Source organism: Coenobita brevimanus, chromosome 40 (assembly GCF_032717465.1).
Source record: "Coenobita brevimanus isolate Jiangsu-jjx chromosome 40, ASM3271746v2, whole genome shotgun sequence".
Classification (NCBI taxonomy): Eukaryota; Metazoa; Arthropoda; class Malacostraca; order Decapoda; family Coenobitidae; genus Coenobita; species Coenobita brevimanus.
This window is the reverse complement of record NC_136993.1, coordinates 1,406,476-1,427,990: the sequence shown is the minus strand read 5'-3', so window position 1 is coordinate 1,427,990 and position 21,515 is coordinate 1,406,476. Positions and strand designations below refer to the sequence as shown.

Here is a 21,515-nt window from a genome sequence, read left to right as displayed (position 1 = left end):
GTCAGACATATAAAACACACACACACACACACACACACACACACACACACACACACACACACACACACACACACACACAGGCAGTTACATCATCATCATCACTGTCGTTGGCATCATCATCATCAGGGATGTTGTTGTCATCATCATCGCAACCTCTTTTCCCACCTAAGTATGGGGTGAAGTAGGATCCAGAGCACAAGAAAAAAATCAGGTAGAAGAATTAGCCAAAGTGTCCAGTTACATAGGCCACACCGTCCATCCACTCACCATTCAAGCCCCTGGAATCCTGACACATTTTCCCACACATAGACATATTGGTAGCAGCAGTTCCCATAAAACTTTGTGTGTGTGTGTGTGTGTGTGTGTGTGTGTGTGTGTGTGCACGCAGGAGCTGAGGCTAGGCTACCATTTCCTATATTCACTCATGCAATGTACTATACAAAAAAAGTGATAAAAAACGATAAGATTTTTAGACTGCCCTTCCCATAACTCCTGCAGAACCATTTGCATAACCCCTCCTTCTCTTCCATTTCTCATCCTTTTCCTTTTTCTGTCTCATTTTCTTTTCCTCCAGTTTTTCTTCCACTTCCCCTGCTACACTTTATTATCTGCTCCTTGCTCCTCCTTTCCTCATTCTTCCACGCCATCTCTGTCATTGTCATCCCTGTCTTCCTTTTTCCTCTTCCCCTCCCACTTTTCCCTTTCCTCATCCTGTTTCCCCATTCCCTCTCCCCATCACATCTCATATTCATCATAATCAGTCATCATCTCCTGCCCCTTCCTCTCCCCCTGCCCTTTCTCACCCTCATCCTTCCCTGCCTCTCCTCCCCTCCCCTCCCTTTTTGCTCCCAACCCCTTTCCCTCCCCCCAATCCTAACCCCTCCTCCTCCTTCACAACACAAAACTGAATGCCAAGGTTTGTTATGCATTTCTTTTTAGTACATTTGCCTGCCATTATTCTTCACGCACTTTGATTTTATTCACTCCTTTTAGAATTCTGTAGTTTATGTTTATGTTTAGTTAGTTATCTCTTTTGTGTTTTATATTTTTTACTTTTAATCCTGCCACTACCAGATGTCATTATTTAGATTGAGAGCCCCCTAGTTGTTGTTGTTGTTGTAGTCCCAGGTTCATCAAAGAGGTACATGGTAGACTGCAGGCTTAAGTTTCTCACCACCTGCTGTCCACAGTCCTCCTTCTTTCATGAGATAGGGAGGAAGTTGAGGTATATTTGTATAACGGTTCAGTGGAACCAACCGTTTATGTCAGTGCCAGTACATGAACGTGTCCCTCTCCATCATCAGGCCTCTTGTAGTTTATTTTTTTATTTATTTATTTATTTTTTTTAAAGCAAGGAAGAAAGAATCAAAGGCCATGAGCCTGTAAATTGTTCCCTCCAAGAAAAAACAAAACAAAAACAAGATAAGAGAGCCAAGTTCAAGAACTGTTCATTTCGAGATGCCTGGACACAATGCGTTTGAAAGACTGGAGATCATAGGTAGTAGGAAATACTTTATGAACAGAGGGAGATAGTTCCAAAGTTGACCATTTGCATACATGAAGGACTGGGAGTAATGGTAAACTCTTGCATTAGAGAGTTGGACAGAAAAGGGATGAGAGCTTGCTGGACACGTGCTATGTGCCCGCCGTGGTGGTGGAGGGACGCAAACAGACAGTTCAGAGGAGCAGTGACCATTGAAGTAGCGATAGAAAAGAACTAAAGATACAGCAGGGGCTAATTTCTGCAATTCAGGAACTTGTTTATGTGTCTTTTTCTTGCTTCTTCTAGATAATTTCCTTTAACTTAGGATAGACTTCTAGTAATGAAGGGATTAACGAGGACTCCATCTAACTCTGGGCCTAGAAAAGTCTCTCAAAAGCTGTCTCTGTCTATCTATTGCTAGATGCCTCAAACAAAAGCTCATGTATCTTATTTTTGCTACTTCTAGATAATTTTCTTAGGAGACCTTTAGTACTGATGGGATTAAGGAGGACTACTAGAGGATTAATGAGGATTGTATCTAACTCCTTTGCCAAGAAAAATGTCTCAAAAACTTATGTATCTTGTTTGTGCTACTTGTGGATAATTTTTTTAAACTCAGACCTGTAGGAGTGAAGGGATTAATGTGAACTATATCTAACTGCTCTGGTTAGAAAAGTGTCTGGAAGGCAGTAATAGAATGTGAAGTATGTCATTGGACTGAAGGGTTTAGTGGAGGCTGTTTCTAAGGCTTGCATTCTCATCAGGTAAGGAAGCTTGTTAACACCCTTTCCCAAGCTATTTATTTTTCTACTTATACGTTACTATTCTCTTCTGTGTTAGTTAAATTATTCTAATAGTACCATACTCTGCATAAGTTAGGTACAAAAGGATATTAGCCAATTGGATCCAAAAATAAGTCACTGAGGAAAAGGTGCTAGAGAGCTTCCTTAACTGATGAGAGGACAGGCATAAACCCTTTGCTACTGGATCTCTCCTCTTGATGATTCAGTTTGCCTGCTGATGACAGCAATGAAATAATTGTTCACTGCAAGAAACTGTCATATTGTTTGTATCTATTATACAGTACACCCTTCATATAATGAACTAATTGGTACCAGACCCTTGATGTTAAAGCTGATAGTTCATTAAAGCCGAACACCTTGCTGTTTAGTATTTCCCAGGCATCCTGGCTTACCCAACAACGATCGTTACATATAGAGTGTTGTCCAGCCTTACGGTCTTACATAATAATATACAGCTGGTCTAAGTGGCTCTTTTTCTCAATGAATGATTTATTTATGGCTCCTCACACAATGCTGGCCACCCAGAGGCTGATGAAGTGTTTTACAGGGTGCAGAGGAGCACAGGTCTGTGTGTGTGTGTGTGTGTGTGTATGTGTGTGTGTGTGTGTGTGTGTGTGTGTGTGTGTGTGTGTGTGTGTGTGTGTGTAGGGATGCCATGCTGGTCAGTGTTTCCTGCGCATCCATTCTTTTACTGAATGAAAATTCATTAAGTGAACATAACACTTGGTCAGCTCAAGGTGGTCGTTAAAACCAAAATTCGTTAAAAGAGGGTTACCCTCTTGTATATCGAGGGTTTACTGTACTGTAAAGGCTCCCATTTGCTCACATACATTGACCTTGGTCACCTAATGGCGGCTCTAAATGCTGCTCTATCTCGGGCAGCCTCCCTGTTCAGACCTTTATCGCTGAGGTCACAAAGCCAATTAAAATTGTCTCTCAGTAGCAGGAATAATAACAAAATAGATTCAGTACACCCCACACAAAATTCCTAAGTAATGATAAGTTTTTTAGTGAATCTAATAAAGTACACCCATCACAGAGTACCATATTTGCTATTGTACAGGTGGTGTAATGCGTGCCTTATTTTTACTATCTTCAGACTTTCTTTCAGATTCGGAGACCTTCTTCTGTTAATTGATTGTTACAACTCAGCACTGCAGACAGAGAGACAGTAATTTTAGACAAAGTTAGAGTGAAAAGGGCATAATATTACCTGGCAGTATTCCCAGTTATACAAATGTCTGTCAACTTCCTCCCTATCCACTGAATGGAGGATGGTGCAGTGCAGTAGAAGGGTGACTTAAGCCTGCAGTCCACCAAGTTCACGGTCAAATGAGCTTAGGACCACAACAGCAACAACAAATACACTAACAACAACAAGAGCAAATGGAGCTTGAATCTGGCTCTCTGTTATCTTGTTTTTATTTTTTCTTGGAGGGAAGAATCTAGTGGGCATCTGATCTTTGGTTCCTTCTTCTTGTTGGATTTATAAAAAGATAAATAAAAAAATCAGTATGCCTGTATACTTCCTCCATAAGAAGAAAATTCATAGTATTAAAGACTCGAAGAATTTAAATTTTCTTCCCCTCGTAACACCAACAGGTCAAGGATGCAGTGCCTGGCCTGTATGGGAGCTTTGAAGGTGGAGACTACGGGTATTCCAGAGTCCAGGATCTCCCACCCCAGGCCACGAGCACGAAGGCGAGGCGGCAGCGGAGGGAGAAGGGGCGGCAGGGGCCAGGTTGGTGGTGTGAGAGTGTAGGGAGAGAGAGTGAGAAGCAGGAAGGGAGGGAGAGAATGTGTGCTTGAAGGTGCTGAATTGAGGGTGTGGGTGTGTATTTTGTGTGTGTGGTCGGGTGGGTGTGTGCATGTGCGTGTGCTGGTGGTGGTGGTGATTTGCGAGCAGCTATTTTTATGAGTAATTTCAATACAGTCTCTTCATTCAGTCCCCATGTAAACTCTAGGAAATGTGTTTACAAAATTACTACATAAATCAAGTACTTTAGGTGAGATATTTTTTCCTATTGACGTAGGGGTTATGATCATAAAAACATGTATATTTTAACTTCAGAACATCTTTGTAGTGAATAATTTGCAGCTGTAGGTTATAAAGAGATGTTAATTCATCAGCAAGTGATTTAATGATGAGAGGATGCCAAATGAGATGTAGGTTTGTCATCATCATCATCATCATCATCCTCAGTCCTCATCATTCTCATCCTCAGTCATCATCATCATCTCTAGTTTCCATCATTTCCTAGGAACCCCAAACAAGGGATATGTTGAGGTACTTTATGGGGCACGTTCCTGATGAATTAACTCCACTTCTTCACTTAACACTTATGATTCATTGTAAAGTTGTTTTGAAGTCAGAAATAATTGTTTTTATCAGCCTTTAGCCTCTCAGTCATGAACCAGAACTGCATCTCACCCCTAGTTGTTGATATAGCTATCTTGATCCAAGGGTGTCTTTGTATTATTTTTGATAAATCGGATTATTTTATTCATCTTGGGAGAGGCTGTTCAAACTTGAGGGGTTAGATATAGCCTTCAGTAACCCCTTCAGTGCCACAGTGCTCTCTTAAGCTGAGTAGAATCATCTGTAAACATTAAGGATAAACTGGGAAAATGCATATTTGGATTGAGGGAGTAGTATTTTGCCTGCACACGCATCCTAGAGCTTACATAAGGACAGAGTAGATCAGTTTCCCCAATGCTCTATCAATAGCTGTTTGCAAGAGGTTGTAAAGTATTAGTTTAATGTTACAAACTAGTGAACTTATTTTCCTAGTGTAAATGTTTACGAGACCAGTTCTTTTCCTAGTGTTAATGTTTACGAGACCATATTATTTTCCTAGTGTTCGTGTTGCGAGACCATTTGATGTTGGCCGCTCCGTCAGGGCCGTAGCCAAGGGGTGTCCATTACAGGCTGTGGATCACCCCAGGCCCACTCACTTTAGCCTTTTCACCAGAATGATGTCGGATTTTATTTTATTCTCTACCACTGGGCAATTTTTTCTGCTTAGGAGAGACTGAACTAGAGGTGTGGCCTTTAGTCACCCTTTTTGCTACTAATGGTTGAATAAAATCATCCAGTAGTATATTTAATTGGAAAAAAAAAAAAAAAATGAAATTTTTTAACTGGGGGAAGTGAACTCAATTTTCAGTGACCCTTTCACCATTGGTGGCTGAGTGAAGTTGTCTGGTAGCAGCAGAAAATAATACCCTGTAATAATAAAATGGTAATAAGAAGAAAAGAGTCATTCTGATGTGTTAAACTTGCCTTGTCAGGGAAACAGCATTTTTTATTTATTTTTTTCTTCTACTGGTCAGTTTCATTCAGCTTTCTAGTGTCTTTTCAAGCCAGAAGAGTTAGATGTGGCTGTCATAAACCCCCTCACTACCAAGGGGTCTTCCACGCTGGAAAAAAAGTCTGGTAGTAGCAAAAATAAATAAATAAGTAAAGATTAATTTTATTTCTGCCACAGCCAGATGTTTATTTTCAGCTCAAAAGGTGGCCTGGTAGTGAAAGGGTTAGGGACAACAAATCAGAAAATTGTGTTACAAGTCTGTCCTTAGTTTAATAAAATTGCCTGGTGGTAGTAAGGATGAAATTACAAATCCATCATTGTAGTGAAGAGGCTAATGTGTATTTATTATCTTTTGTTGAAGTGCTATGGTTATTGTGTCTGGTGTTGTCATTTTTAAATTAAATTATTGACAGGTGCAAATGCTCAACAGGTAAAATGAAACTGGAGTGCTCAGGCTGTATCTGTTTCTATAGGACTTGGCATTTTGAAACATGCATTTGTAGACATAAATATTGGTACAGTTCATTATGATAAACAAGACTGTGAACATTGCATTTGAAACATTCGTGATAATATCTCCAAAGACAAAATGTACTTTCAAAATGGTAGGTACATGTCATAATTGTCAAATTAAAAAGTGGAGCTACTTTGTTGTCTGCAGCTGTACAGATTCCTGCAATGCATTGGCCACTTATTTATGTAAAGCAAATATTACCCGTAGTGAAAGAATTGTGCCCACAAATTGCATTAAAATATTCAAAGAGGATCCAGATCAGAATGAACTTGTTTAATCTTCAGATGAAATGCAAATAAACATGAGAAATTGGCAGCACAAATTAACTTGAGAGAAATTGGCATCATGTTGGCTGTTATATACTCATATTTGCTTTGTTAATCTTGCCATCAGTGTCTGAGAAATTTGAATTTTCTCATGTTATAGCCAGTGAATCACAGTTATCCAGTCATTTTTATTGCTGACTATACAGTAAGTTCAAATAAGTTCAAAAAGTTGTTTGACGGAAAGGTGTTATATTATTAAATTGACGATGAATTAACAGTAATTCTACACGACTTATATAAAGGTTTTTAAGGCAGGAATTATTTGTTTTATTTTATTTTATTATTTTTTTTTTTAAGCCTCTCATTCATTAACTAGAGAAATGTCTCATGCAAAACTGTTTCACTCAGTGTACCATTTTGCATGTACCTTTCCCACACCTTATGCAAGGACTGATCATTTAAGTCGTGGAGATATTTTGAGAAGTAAACAAAAGCTTGGCACTCTAGCTTCATCTTCCCTAGCGAGCATTTGCATGATACGTACAAGTCATGACATACATATTCATTTACTTTCTATATATACTTGCATGGGCAGTGTTCCCTCTCATTGTACCCGTCCTCCCAATTTCGTGAGTCCTCCCAGTTTCGTGAGTCCATTCCTCCGGGGCAGGTTTGAGTCCGCTAGAGGTCTCACACACCCCGCGCCTCCCCTCCATGGTGCCCCCTTTACTTATGAACCCCTTTTAATAACCCAATACCCAAATAAAAAAAAAATAAAGAGAGAAAAGAAAAGAAAAAAGAGAGAAAAAAAATTGATTCCAGTATATCTTTGTTTACATATTGTTAACCCCTTTTGTAGGATGATGACTTGTTTTATTCTTGCCTTTGCTGAGGGATCAGATTAATCCATTGAACCTGGGATGCCTTTGACCTGTATTCTTGTTGGTTAAGGAAACTTCCTAGCACCTCTTCCATTACGATTTATTTTTAGATATGGCTGCTTATTATCAATTTGTGCATCATTGATGCTGAGGATGGTGACATTGGAAGGATTTATGTCATGCAGAATAGGACAGTAAGGTGTAATAAACAAAATAAATCACTTACGAAAAGGTGTAATGGACCATCAGAGTATGGTGATACTGGAAGGGTTTATGTAACACAGAATATGAGAGTAAGGTTTAGTAAACAAAGTAAGTCACTTAGGAAAAGGCATTAGGGAGCTTCCTTAACTGACAAGAACATGGGCTTAGACTGAAGAGGTTAGAGCAGCCCAGGAGGGATGTTAGGAGCATTGGCCGGTCATCTGCCCATAAGTGTATTGGAGTGTGATAGCCGAGACTCAGTTCCTTATACCTCAGTGGGGGTAATATCAGTTGTCCTTTATTTTTCATTGTGGGTATGAGACAGACACACCTATGAATAGTGAAAGTACATGTATGACCAAAAAGTGAAAGTACATGAATAATGAAAATCCATCTAAAAGGACACCCAGTCATAATATAACTGTGTGATTACTTAAAAACCCTATGTAGTGCCTCAAAGCATTGCCAGGTATTAGAATCTACTTGAAAGTGTATTTTCTGTTCCAAATTATACAGGTATTTTAAACTAACATATTTAGTGATCATCTGCTCATATGTGAATAACAAAAGTGGTAAAGTAAAAACCATGAAAAACAAAGGATGACTGTATGGGACTGTAAAAACTGCCAAATCCCATTTTGTCTGCATCTGAGCATTGGGACCTGAGGCTTGGCTACTGTTAGTCAAGAACTTTTAAAGGAAGGAGCCCAACCTATGCTCCACTTGTACATCTAAGTGGTTTTCTTCTGCTTGGGGAGAACTCTTATAGTAATGTAATTGACAGAGGGTATTTCTTAATCTTTCACCATAAGAAGCCTTCCCTAGATGGAATAAATTCATCTGCTGGCAGCAAGGATAAAATCAAAATTATGTCATCAACCTGAAGGGGTTAAAAAACAGTGTCCGGGCAACTAAAATTGAAAGTTCACTAAGTCAGTAATATTCCAGCTTGCTTAGAAGATTTAAAAAAAAAAAAAATCCTGTTTGCTTAACGGCATTGCCTCCAGATCCGAGCCTTGATATAACCGAGCGTTTTGGGAATGCGTTCACTCCCATTTGATTGATTGGTCGATGGATTGCAAGGTGAATTGCACAGTCTTACCACCCCTGGCTACAACCCTGATTGATGCTTGGCTGATCAACACTAGGGGCACTGATGAGGAGCCTACGTGTGGTGACGCAGTGCACTCTGGGTGGAGCAGAGGACCTGCAGTGTCCACCCAGGAGCCAAACCTCACCTCATTTCCCTGCACCTCACCTTGTGATGGACCGTGGTCCAACCCTGGTGAAGTGCTGTGTACCACAAGGGGACACCAGATCCCTAGATGGTGTATGTACCGTACTGTACCTGTAGGACGGCCCCACAGAAGCTGTTGCTTACCTGTGGTCAACGGGTCTTGTCAGCCACACAGACCAGGGTTAAGCAGCAACAACAGCAACAACACTAGGAGCTTTATTCTCTTGAGCTTATGAGATTTTATTCCAAGTGGCTTTTGGATATTTCTTAATGCCTCTCCCAGAGTGATTTATTCAGCATGTTACTCCTTATTATAGCACACCCTGTAGCTGATTACACCATAATATTCTGTTGTATGTTATATTTATTGGTCTAATATCAACATACATTGCATCAGTAACATACAAATGATGATAGTAGGTGGTGGGGACTATCATCCACTCACTGGATGTAGTGCTGCCTGTTTTTTCCTTCCCCTTTATTATTCTTTTTCTGTATCTTCTCTTCTCTCTTCCTATTCCTACCTTCCTTCCTTTCTGTCACTTGTTACTACCCTTCTTTCCACATCAAGTGGTTCTACATTGAGTGACATGCCTAATGGATTCCTATAACCCAGGAAACCATTTACTGTACAGTCCTGGGTGGTAATCCTATAACCAAATATGGGGTGGTGTGGAGCCTGCTGTGGCACCCCTGTTAACTGGGTGGAGAGGTCCACATGTGACGTCCATCCAAGAACCAAACCTCCACACACTTCCTCACACCTTGCAGTGGTTAGGCACTGTTTGCTGCATGGGAACATTGGTTCCCTGCACGTGACAGCCCTGCAGGGGCAGTTGCTTGCCTGCAGTCAATGGGCCTGCTTGGCCAGACGTACAGGGTTGCTCACCAACAACAGTTTGATGATGGACTGTAATGTGCAGAATAAATCAGTGTGGAAAAGGTATTAAAAAAATATGCCAAAGCCACTTACAATAAGACCCTGTAGTTCTTGAATTACCAGAGCAAGAGAGAGACTGAAGGTACATGACAGTGACAGGGTGGACCCATGTGCTTTAGGCGACTACGTAGCACTTTGTCCTTACAAGTTTATCTCTGAATATTACATGTTAACATTCTCTTGTATGAATTTTGTGTAAATTATGTCCATGTTACTAAATAAACTAAAATACAGTATAATAAAATAATAACTGTAAATAGTGTATGTCGATAAATGCAATATGAGAGAATGTCATGGTGTAATATACAAAATAAATAGCACAGGAAGAGGTGCTAGGGAGTGTCTTGAGCTCATAACTATAGGGTTTTTTTTTTTTTTTTTTAAAACTTCCGGAGATCATTCAGGCCAAGTTTGGGTATGAAAATGCTATATCAACATGGATTAAATTTTCAGTAATTTTGGAGCTACAGTTACTGGTGATTTGATGGGTTAATTATGAGGGAGACCATTTTTGCCCATAAGAGCATCAGTAATTATAGGTCTGTAATTAATGAGTAGTGGATCGGTGTTGGTATAGCATTTTTATAACTCAAAATTTGCCCTGGAATACCTGGAGTTTCTCAAAAATTTCATGGGACACCCTATATACATGGAGAAAAATAAAGACAAAAAAATGCAGCTTTAGGTTAGCCTCTTTCTCTTTAGGTGCAGTTTAAAATATTCTACATCTCTGTTCATATGGATTTTTTTTTTTTTTTTTTTTTTCTATTTTTGGAAGTAATATTTTGAGGTCATTCATCCTTAAATAACTCAGACTTTTTAGCATCTGTATTATAAAAAAAACCTGTGACATAATTTTGGCCATGTCTTTGTATGTGTTTAACTTGTATATAAATATTTGCACTAACATAATCTTGTAAAACCTTGTATAAAACATGAATGACACTGTGAATAATGTGTAAAATGAATGTGTAAACGACGGCGATGATTACGAGTTTTGCCGCGTCCACACCTGCTGTCTGGTTAGCCTAGGGTCTGATGTTAGGGTTGGTTTGTTAGTCTAGGGTCGTTTTGTTAGTGTGGGGTCAGTTTGTTACTCCAGGGTGTGTAGAAGTTAGTGTAGGGACTGTTGAGGTTAGCCGAGAGTCTGCCGAAGTTTGTCTAGGGTCTGTTTGGTTAGGCCAGGGTGCAGCGAAGTTAGTGTAGGGTCTGTTGAAGTGTGTCTAGGGTCTGTTTGGTTGCGTAGGAGGTGCTGACGTTAGCCTAGGGTTTATCAAAGTTAGTATAGGGGCTGTCAAGGTTAGCCTGCAGTCTGTTGAAGTTGTCTAGGGTCAGTTTAGTTAGTCTAAGGTGTGTAGAAGTTAGGCTAAGACCTGTTGAAGTTTGTCTAGGGCCTGTTTGGTCAGCTTAGGGTCTGTCAGGGTAGTGGCTGGTGTGTTTTGCTGTGGGAGTGGAATAAAAGAGCTAGTTTTTAGGTGAAAATTAAAAAAGAATAATAATAAATGTAAAGAGGGTTAGGAATTGCTTGAAAATACGGAAATAGGATTGATGTTGTTTATACGTTGAAAAATAAGGATTGAGTTGTTTGATAATAGGAATGCAGTTGTTTGGAAGGTGATAAATGGAGGAGGGGTTGGTGGAAGCATTGCGTTTGTTTATAAGATTATAAATAGAGAGAATTATATGTTGTAGTGGATCTGTTTGCTTTGTGGTTATGTTGATAGTGATTTTGTTGATAAAGATGTAATTGTAGTGTGAAAAATGGGGACAGAGTTGTGTAAAGGTTGTCACTGTGTGCTGGAAAATATTAGGAGACATACTTTGAAATGGTTTGGCCAGGTGGAGAGAATAGGGAATGAGAGATGGACTAGGAAAGTGTGTGATGTTCAAGGAAAGAGGGGGAGAGAGAGACTGAGGATGAGATGGAGGGGCAGGGAGGAAAGGTATAGGAGTGAGAATCCTGTGGGCTGTAGACAGGAGAGCTTGGCTGTGGAAGACAAGGTGGTATGGAGGAGAAAATTTAAGAGTGACTAGGAGAAAGTATGTGAGTGAGGTAGAAAGGAAGAGGGGGAGGGGGAGGCTGAGGATGAGGTGAAGTTAGGTAAGATGGAAGGGAAGAGAGGAAGGTGGAGGGGGAGGATAAGGAGGAGAGGTATGTGAGTGAGAATGTTGAGGGGTGGAGAGAAGATTGCCTGTTTGCAGCAGACAAGGTGACATGGAAGTGATTTGTTTGTGGCCACCCCTTGTGGGATTAAGATGCCAGGCAGTAGAGAAACAGATTGACAGTACAGGTGAGGGAGACTGAGAATGAGATAGAGAGAAGAGAGGGAGGCAGACTGAGATAGAGAGAAGAGAGGGAGGCAGACTGAGACAGAGAGAAGAGAGGGAGGCAGACTGAGATAGAGAGAAGACAGGGAGACAAAATGAGGTAGGGTGCTAGAGTATGTAAGGGAAGTTATTATGTTGTAAGAGTAAGGACAGATACCATCCCTATGAAGATCCATCATCAGGCAGTAAATAAGCAGATGGAATGGATGGAAAGTTAAAAGGAAGTAGTGATAGAAAGTATTCCTGTGACTGTTTTGTTGCACTTGAACTTACAGTAGATAGATAGTTAGAACAGGCCCCCCACCTGCCTAAAGGTTCACTTTCTTATGGTTTGTTTTTTAATATCCGTGCAAAACAAGTCACTTCCCATTGTTCAGAAGTTTTGTGCTGCTTCATAACGTTGCTTATGCACACACCCAGACTCCCATAGCAAGCATGCAGCAGACCTTTGACAGCTGGCTGCTGTGTGAGTCCAGATTTAAAAAAAAAAAAAAAAAAAGTCTGGCTAAGGGCGTGTAGAAGGCAGCAAGGATCTGATGCGTTGGTGGTGCATTGTGGGAAAGGGGATCATTGCTGAGTAGGGATTGTTAGATTAAGGTAATAGTTAAGGAAGGTCAAACATTTTAGTTGCCCCAGTTATAGAGCACCAAAATTCTGTTTTCAAGGCCACTCCTCACAGGATCCAGTGTCAGGTAAAACAGATGTAGATAATATGATAGAGTAAGGCGGTGGGTAGGGAAGGTAGGAAAGGTTTTTAGTAGTATGTTGTTGGAAGAAGGTATGTTTTTGCTAGGGACAGGAGCAATCAAAAGTCTTTTTGTCTTATCCACCCCTCACAGGATGCGGTGTCAGGTAACACATAGACAGATAGTATGATAGAGAAAAGTGGTGATTAGGGAAGATAGGAAACATTTGATTGGCATTGGTGGAAGGTTTGTTGCTGATCAGGGACGGAAGCACTTGGAGGTCCTTTTGTCTTATCCACCCCTCACAGGATGCGGCATCAGGTAACACAAACATAGGTAATATGATAGAGTAAGGTTGGTAGTTAAGGCAGGTGTTAATGTTTTGGTCGTCACTGTTGTAGAGTACTCGGACTCAGACTCTGAAGGCAGTTCCCTTGAGCGCCGTCGTAGTACCGATTCCTACAAAGTCAACCGAAAAGCCGTGCCCAGGAGGATGAAAAAGAAGCGGCTCCCCATACCCGTAGCCGCCCCCCGCGTACCCCCCCTCCCCTCCTTCTATGTGGCGGAGGGAGGGTCGGCCACGCGGTATTCCGACGAGAGGCTCTTACTCGACCCCCATGACAAAGGTACCAGAGGTAGCACTGTGTCCTTCTTACTTATACTGCCTCACTCATCCTCCTTCCTTCCCCTTCCTAATCCACATATCTTTTATAACTTTGACCGTCCCTGTTCCTTGTTCTTTCTCCTGTTTGATCATCCCTTTTCCTTGTTCTTCCTTCTGTTTGACCTGCCTTGTTCCTTGTTCTTTCTCCTGTTTATGGTTAATTTTACTACCTATACTATCTAACCTTACCACCTCATCTGTCCTTATCCATTTACTTTAATTACACTTCATCTTTCTTTTCTACATTCATCATTCCTTTAATACTGTGTCCTTGGAGATACTATCTTACTTTGCCTCTTTCTTTTTGTTTCTCTTACTTTTACAGCATCACATCATCAGTTTCTGTTTCCTCATACCCTTACACCAGTGTCCTATCCTTTTTCCTAATATTCCTAGAGCTTTCTCATTTTCACAGCGTTACTTATTTTTCCTCCTTTTATGCCTACCTGACCTCTTTCTCTCCATTCCTCATGCTTTTATTTGATCGTCTTTTCCTCTAACATTTTCCCCAGATATTTCTCGGAGTCTTTTCCTGATCATTTGTTTATACCTTTACATTTTCATTTGGTCTTTCTTCTCTCGGCTTTACTTCCACCACTTTTTTTTTCCCTCTCAGTTTCTGTATGCTTTGAGAACCTCACCATTCTTTTATGTATACCTAACCTATTTTCTGTCCCTCATACGTTTAAGTATTATTTCATTTCCATCCTTTTCTGTGTTCCATTTTACTTTGACAGCCTTGCACTGTTTTATTGTGTTCCTTCTACACCTACCAGTTCCTTAATATCCTGTCTTTTCCTTCCGTTCTTTGTTTCATACACATTAATAACTTTACCAATTTCATTCTGCACCTTTTACTCATATTGTTTTTTATTTCCATATCTTTTCATATCCTTTTATTTCTTCATCCTTGTATAATGTCAGTCTTTTCATGCTGCTGTTCTTATTGTTTATTTTTACTTTGCTTTTTTCATTCCTTTCCTTACTTTTTTTTCTTGTTTAGCTATACTTTTCATCCTGTTCGTTGTTTTCTGTATTGTACGTTTCCATTCTTCTCCCCTGACTCTTCCCATCTTTGTGACGTTTTCATCCTGCTTTTCTCTGTGATGGTTATTTTTTGGAGCAGGAGAGGGATGCCTTCATGTGATGACACTGATATAACTACAAACATCCCTCAGCTCTCTCCCTATGCCTTGGAAGGAGGATGGTGGACTGTAGCAGAGGGATGTCTTCAGCCTTTAGTCCACTGAGTTCACATTCAGATGTACATGGGCTACAGCTACTACAGTTACTCCTCCTCCTCCTCCTCCTCCTCCTCCTACAACTACTACATTGTCGTCACTATGTTTTTGTTACCAGTTTTTACGCTTCTGTCTTCTATTCTTGTTTTTGTTCCTTCTTCATATCTTGTTATCCTGTCCCCTTCTTATCCACTTCTACCTCCCCTCCCCTTTATTTTTATTTTATTTTTTCTCACGGTGAGATGTATTTCTGCTTCCTGTTGCCTTTGCCACGCTGTATTATCTTTTGTTTTCCTGTTTCCATCTTCATCCGTTTTTACGCTGATCTTTTTTCATATCTGCCTTGACATCATCTAGTTATTATTTTATTTTGTACTTCTTTTCCTCTTTATTCCACCTCTTCCTTTTATTATCCTGTTTTACACCATCTCCCCACACAGTATCTTTTATTTTTACACCCCTCCTCTCCCTGTCTCACCCCATCTTGTACTTCTCTCTCTCTCTCTTATCCCACTCTTCCCCAGTCACCTGACCCCATCCCAATGTGGCACGGCAGCAACAGTGCGAACCCGAATTGCTCGACACTGGTGGTTGCTTTGCCTGGCTTTTATCAATGGTTATTTTAGTGTTGAAATTGTGTTTGGGGTCGTACTAGTATGTGTCACGTATTGCCCAAGTTTTCATTTTGCCTGGAATGATAAAAAGATGAAACGTAATTTTTGAAGCCTTGTAATTGAGGACAGGGTGACGTGGAGGTGATTTGTTTGTGACCATTCAGTCTTGATTTAAGTTTTCTGGTTATAGATTTATAGAGTAGTAGACTAAAAATTTTTAGCATGTCTGACTCATATCGTTTGGTATATTGAATTTGTGTGTTCATAAGTTTTGTCCTGAAAAATCCAGTAATCAAGATAACTGACCTGATATTTAAAGGACAACTTGATAGATCCAAACATTTAAAATACTGGTTCAGTTTTTTAGATTACTGGATTTTTACACACACAATTTATGAACAGTGCAATATCCCATAGATACTAATTTTGCAAATAATAACATATATTAGATTTTCCAAGCCTCATTTTTGCCCATAATGACAAAAGAGGCAACTGGAGGTTATTCAGTCATTTAATGTCACCCAGGGGAATGGCTAATCATTTACCCATAAATTTACATGGCTGTATAACATCAAATCTATACACCTCAAAGGGGTTAATGTGGGTTTGGCTTTTACCATTATCTAATTAGTGAAATGTTATCCTAATCTCCCACATATCAATTTGAAACTGGGCATTATGTGACAGATATTGTACGACTCACATATCAACTTGTTCGCAAGTTCACACCCTTTCCAACAGTCCTTCTAATTGACGAAGGTAATTTTCCTCCTGTTGATAGAGTGGCGATTTGTGTCACAGAGTTTGTTCTTTATTTATTCACAAATATCGTACTGACGTGCCGAGTCTCGAATGTTGGCTGAGAGTGTGTGATTCTGCAGACATGTTGAGTAGTGTGGAGTGAAGTACGGACACACAGCATCGCATTTCATCTCTGCATGTTGTTTGCTCTTTGTACACACACACACACACACACACACACACACACACACACACACACACACACAATTTCCAGCCGAACTTGATTTCTGAGGCTGCTGAGGCTGAAGGTGAGTCGTATACTTCCATGGGGTAGATGATCCATTATAATAGGTAGAGGTTGGATGGGAGAGAGACACAGATTAGATCCTGAATTCTTTATTTTCTTTCACATTTTGGGCTACACAGTACCCATCTTGAGAGAGTTTGAACAAGAAGAGATAGATCCAAGACTTTTATATCCCTGGAAATTCCCTCTCCCGTAAGCAGGTGACGAGACAAGAAGGGGGAGGAAATTTCCAGGGGTATAAAGGCCTCAAATGTACCACTTCTTGTTCAAACTCTCTGACGATGGGTTCTTTGTAGCCAGAAATATTTGAGAAAAAAAAGAATTCAGGCTCTAACCTGTCTCTCTCTCCCATCCAGCATTTATACATCCTTGAGTTCCCGACGCATTGATGAGCGGTAGAAACCCATACGTCAGTTAGTTGTTACAGCAGTTTAGATATTTATTCCAGTTATTAATTGAGTTACAGAATTTCAGAAGGCATTTTGTTACACTTTGGGCTGTGGGTCATATAATTTCAGAGTTTTTAAAACATTTTCTTATTGATTTATTTTTGGACATTACATCTCTCACTCTATAAATAGAAGTTGTACCTAATTTCTCCAACTGGGATAGTCTTAAGGAGGGAAAAAACTGCCTTGTAACATATGATCAATAAATGGCAAGAGTAAAAATGGAACAAGATACAGTATCACTAAGTTGATGAAATTGATAATGCTGTGGTATCTTGAATTTGGCTCTCGGTTATCATGTTTTTATTTTTTCTTGGAGGGAACAGTCTTGCGGGCTTCTAATCTTTGATTCCTTCTTCCTTGCATTAAAAAATAAATAAATTAATTTAAAAAAATAAAATAAAATTGCTGATAACATCCAGTCTCTTCAGTTTGGTACTGTATTTCCAAATTTATTCTTGCTGTCTAAACATGATTACATTTTGCCTTGGAGAGACTTTTAGAACCACTGAAATACATTACTTGATCATTTAGAACACTGAAATACATTACTAGATTGTTTAGAACCACCGAAATACGTTACTAGATCATTTAGAACCACTTAAATTCATTGCAGGATGATAGGGGTTGGCAATACGCTTACTAACTTATTTCAGAACTTTACAAATTTAATCCTGCCATAAAAATTTAACACAGGTTTTCTGCGTTGTTGACTAATTGTACTTGTGCATGATTTGTTAACATCCTGAAGTGCATGGGGATAAGTTAATGTGCATGCTTTAAAAATACTGTGTCAATGTTTTCTGTCTTGTGGGTCGTTATCTTGTCAGTGTACGAGGCTTCCCGACACCTGTGCCTTATTGATTTACTTTTGCATATGGCACCTGTTTTATTTTCTGCCATCTATGTCAAAAATGTAAATAGCATACTGTACATGGACTTCTGAATTTTTTCGGTATGAGAGAAACTTCCTGTGATAGCCGAAAGATTGTTTGCTGTTAGGAGAAATGGAGGAAATCGTACTGAGGGGCAAATGGAGGGACTTTCTACTCCATGTGAGGTAAAATTGTCTGGAGGTATGTAGAGAGACTGGAGGATGAGTAGGCATTATCAAACAAGGGGTTAAGGTAAATAAGGCATAAAGAATTAAAGAGGTATTGGACAGCCTCGTAAACTCACAAAATAATGGATCCAGTGTATCTTTGTTTATTATCCTTTGTTTTCCAATCATATGCCATTCAGATTGTTGACGTTGCAGTTGAAAGAGGGCAGTGTTGCACAGGTGGAGCCCTTAATCCCTTGAATGTGAGAGTCTTCCCTATATTGGGTGCTAGAGGGGATGCCTTCATGTGGTGGCACTGCACCAGGTGACTCAACTGCCAGGTTATACAAACCTCCCTCAGCTGCTTCCATATCCCACAAAAGGAGGATGGTGGACTGTCTTAGGGTAATTTAAGCCTATAGTCCATTGGGTTCACATTTCAGATGAACCTCAGGCATGACTGCTACTACTACTACTACTACTACTACTACTACTACTACTACTCCCTAAGCCAAGTAGAATTGTCTGTCTAGCAAGGGTTAATATCTTCAGTCTGATCACACATTTTTGTATTATTTTCTGTCTGTTTGCCAGTTACAGTATTTTATTCAGCTTATGAGGGATTTGTAACAGTAATATTAGTAGTAGTAGTTGTAACCTTGGGCTGACTGTCGGCTTAAGTTGCCCTTTTCCCGCAGTCCTCCATCCTCTTCAGGGGGAGTTCTGGGATGTTTGTATATTCGGGCACTGGAGCCGCCCTGCTATATCAGTGCCACCACGTGAAGGCATCCCTCTCTAACAGCATTTGTACGAGTGAGGAGGTTAATTAAGGCTATGTCTCTCCCCTCTACATCATAAATTCTCTCCTGAGCTGAATGAACTTGTCTGAAGAGAGGAAAAATAAGAATAGAATTAAAATATTTGATTCAAGGGATTGGATATAAGGGACATGATCGTATTGAATTGGTTGATGCCATACGTTATGAGTGGTCTTCAGAGTAATAGTGGTAGTTGTAGCCCCAGGTTCACCTGAAATGTAAACTCCGTGGACTGCAGGCTGAAGCTGCTCATTTCCTGCAATCCACCATTATTTAAGGAGATAGGGAGGGAGTTGAGGGACATTTGTAGAACCAGGCAGTGAACTCACCAAGTCATATGGTGCCTCCACTTGAAGGCATCCATCTCCAGCTGAGTAGTCTTCATATAAAATAACTTGCTAGTAAAGTAATAAAGTATAATAGTAAGAGCAAGATGGTGTAAGTCCTTGGTATATGTTGACTTTTTTGAGTTTTTCTATAAATTCCACGGTATCATCTGTATCATCGATACCTCTTTGCCACCTTTGGATGGTGTGAGGTAGGATTCATAGAGCTAGAAGAAAAGATATTTTCCCTTGTTCCCATTGTGGCTCCAGGCATATCTGAAATGTAAGCCCAGTGGACTGCACGCTTGTGTTGCCCTCCTTGTGTAGTCCACCATTCTTTAGGGGAAGAGTTGAGGGGTGCTTGTATAGCCAGGCATTGGAGCCAAACAGTCATATCAGTGCCACCACATGAAGGCATCTTTTCATCACCAGTTTCTTATTAAAGTTTCATTGTAACCCAAGTTGATACCAGAAAGTCATCATCATCATCCCAACCTTTTTTATAACCTAAAGATGAGTGGAGGTGTTCTAGAGAGCAGGAAAAGGGGGAAGAAAAACAGCCTTGATATAAATTGGACTAAAATTAACACAAGTGTGGGTGTGAATGGATGTGACTCATTCCATGACATCCAGGATGAACCATGATGAATTGATCTAGATATGTCAGGGATGCATTCCAAAATATCATCATTTTCCATACATTGGTGCTGGAGATAGACATCATATTGTGATACTGATGTACCTGAATGGCTGCGATGTCCAGTTAAATAAACTTTCCTAAATCCCCTCCGTATCCCCCCGAAGGAGAATGATAGACTGTCAGAGTAGGACACCTACATGCCTGCAGTCCAGAGGAAATTGGTGGAAACAGCATATCACCTTGATGACCAACAGTAGAACGTCAAACCATTGAACACAAAGATGTAATTTGTACTTTATTCTGACCGTTGTATGCCACACAAATTTACTCAGCTTGGGAGAAGGTTTTCATTGTGAATTGGAGAGGAAACATCTCCATTGAACCCTTCAGCATAAGGTTGTACAGTCATTCTGTTGAGTGGTGTGATGAAGTTCAGTAAAAATTAATGGACTATTTAAAAACCCTTTGTAGTACGATCATGCTTTGTGTAATTTACTGTTTCACCAAAGGCTTACACTTTATTCAGCCTGGAGAGATGCCCTGAAGTGGCAGGTTTAAAGGGCAGATTTTTGTAAGTTACTGAGGAATTGTTAATAAGAAACATGTCAAAAAAAAAAAAAAGACAACTTATAGGAAGGACCTACTGTACAGTGATTGTTTGTGGATGTCTGTCTTCCACTGAACAGTTGACGGGACACAGACTGTGAGTGTGTGTGGGTGTAATTGTTCATGTACAACAAGTGACGTCACACGGTACACTGGGTGAGGCTGTTGGCCAGGTGTGGTGATATAGTTGCATTCTCTGCAGTTATGGAGGCTCCCCAGCACTGCTTCTTTACTAGTATATTGATGCATATGTGTGGTTGTATATTCTCTACACGTCTCACTTTACTTGGCCTATAATTGGCATCTCTCCATCGTCAGTGTTCAATTCTAATCAAAGAATAACATTGGCATATGGTGCTAGTTACAGAGATTTGTTTTGGAAAGGATGTAGAGCCAAAGTATTGTGTCAATCTGCCATTGAAGTATGGTACATAAAACAAGTTCCAAAAAAGCTATAATCTAGTATATTATTTCTCCAATCTGTCAGCTTAAAAAAAAAAAAAGGAGAGAATGTGGGCCAAGTTAAGGTGAAAGGACTATTGTAAATTATTTCTGTAATCTGTGTTATTTTAAAAATATGTAAATACCACACAAGAATAAGCTGTAAATATGCAAAAGAAACTGTTAGGGGGAAAGATGGATGTAACATGAGAGAGAAGTGAACTATAATACGCAAAATAACGGATGTAAATAATGTATGTGAGAAAATTAAATTGTAAAAGAGAATGAATAAAAAGTAGAGTGAAGCACTAGGGAGCCTCTGTAGCTTCAGAGAATCGTGTCCATGGGGTGGGTTGTTGTTGCTGTTTCAGTGGTGAGCGGGTCAGCCTCGGATGATTCTGAGGCCACCGACAGAGAGGACCCCGCTGCCTCCCGCTCCAAATATAAACCCCAGAAACGCTCTATTCAGTTTAAAAAGAAGACGGGCGTTGCGGTGCTGCCCCCTGTGGTTCCCCCCTCTCTACCCCCCTCACACACCCAGCCCCACCCCCCAACCTCCCACCCACGCATGGGGTTGGCCTCCACCCCCCACCACAACCCTCTCTCTTACCCCATGGCACCGCTCCCCCCAGACACCGACTTATTCTCCCCTTCATGTAAGTCACTGCTCGGTCTTGCCTGCCTGCTATCTCATCCTTCCTCTCACTCACTCTCTTTTTTCTCTCCTAACCTTAACACTCTCTGGCTCCTATGACTCACGCTGAGCTGAATAAAATCATACGCCGTTAGATGGATAGAGTACTACTAGAGTTGTCCCAGTCTTGAGTGGGTTAGTGGTACCATTATTAACACAAAATAAAATCCCTTGATGTTAAATACTAAATAGAGTTGGGCAGTGAGAGGGTTAATCATACTAGTAATTAGCACTCCATGTCCTTCTCTAAGCCTTATAAAATTACCTTTCATTTGCTGA

General features: G+C 40.2%; 1 protein-coding gene across 1 annotated transcript in view; it reads left to right on the top strand.

The window, feature by feature from the left end:
* Positions 1–21,515, top strand: part of RhoGAPp190 (Rho GTPase-activating protein 190) — a 134,232-nt gene that overhangs the window by 97,756 nt on the left and 14,961 nt on the right. Inside the window, exons 25-27 of the mRNA XM_080270388.1 lie at positions 3,889–4,027; positions 13,055–13,279; positions 20,914–21,198. Of these exons, the coding sequence (XP_080126514.1) occupies positions 3,889–4,027; positions 13,055–13,279; positions 20,914–21,198 (649 nt within the window). The remainder of the gene's footprint in view (positions 1–3,888; positions 4,028–13,054; positions 13,280–20,913; positions 21,199–21,515) is intronic.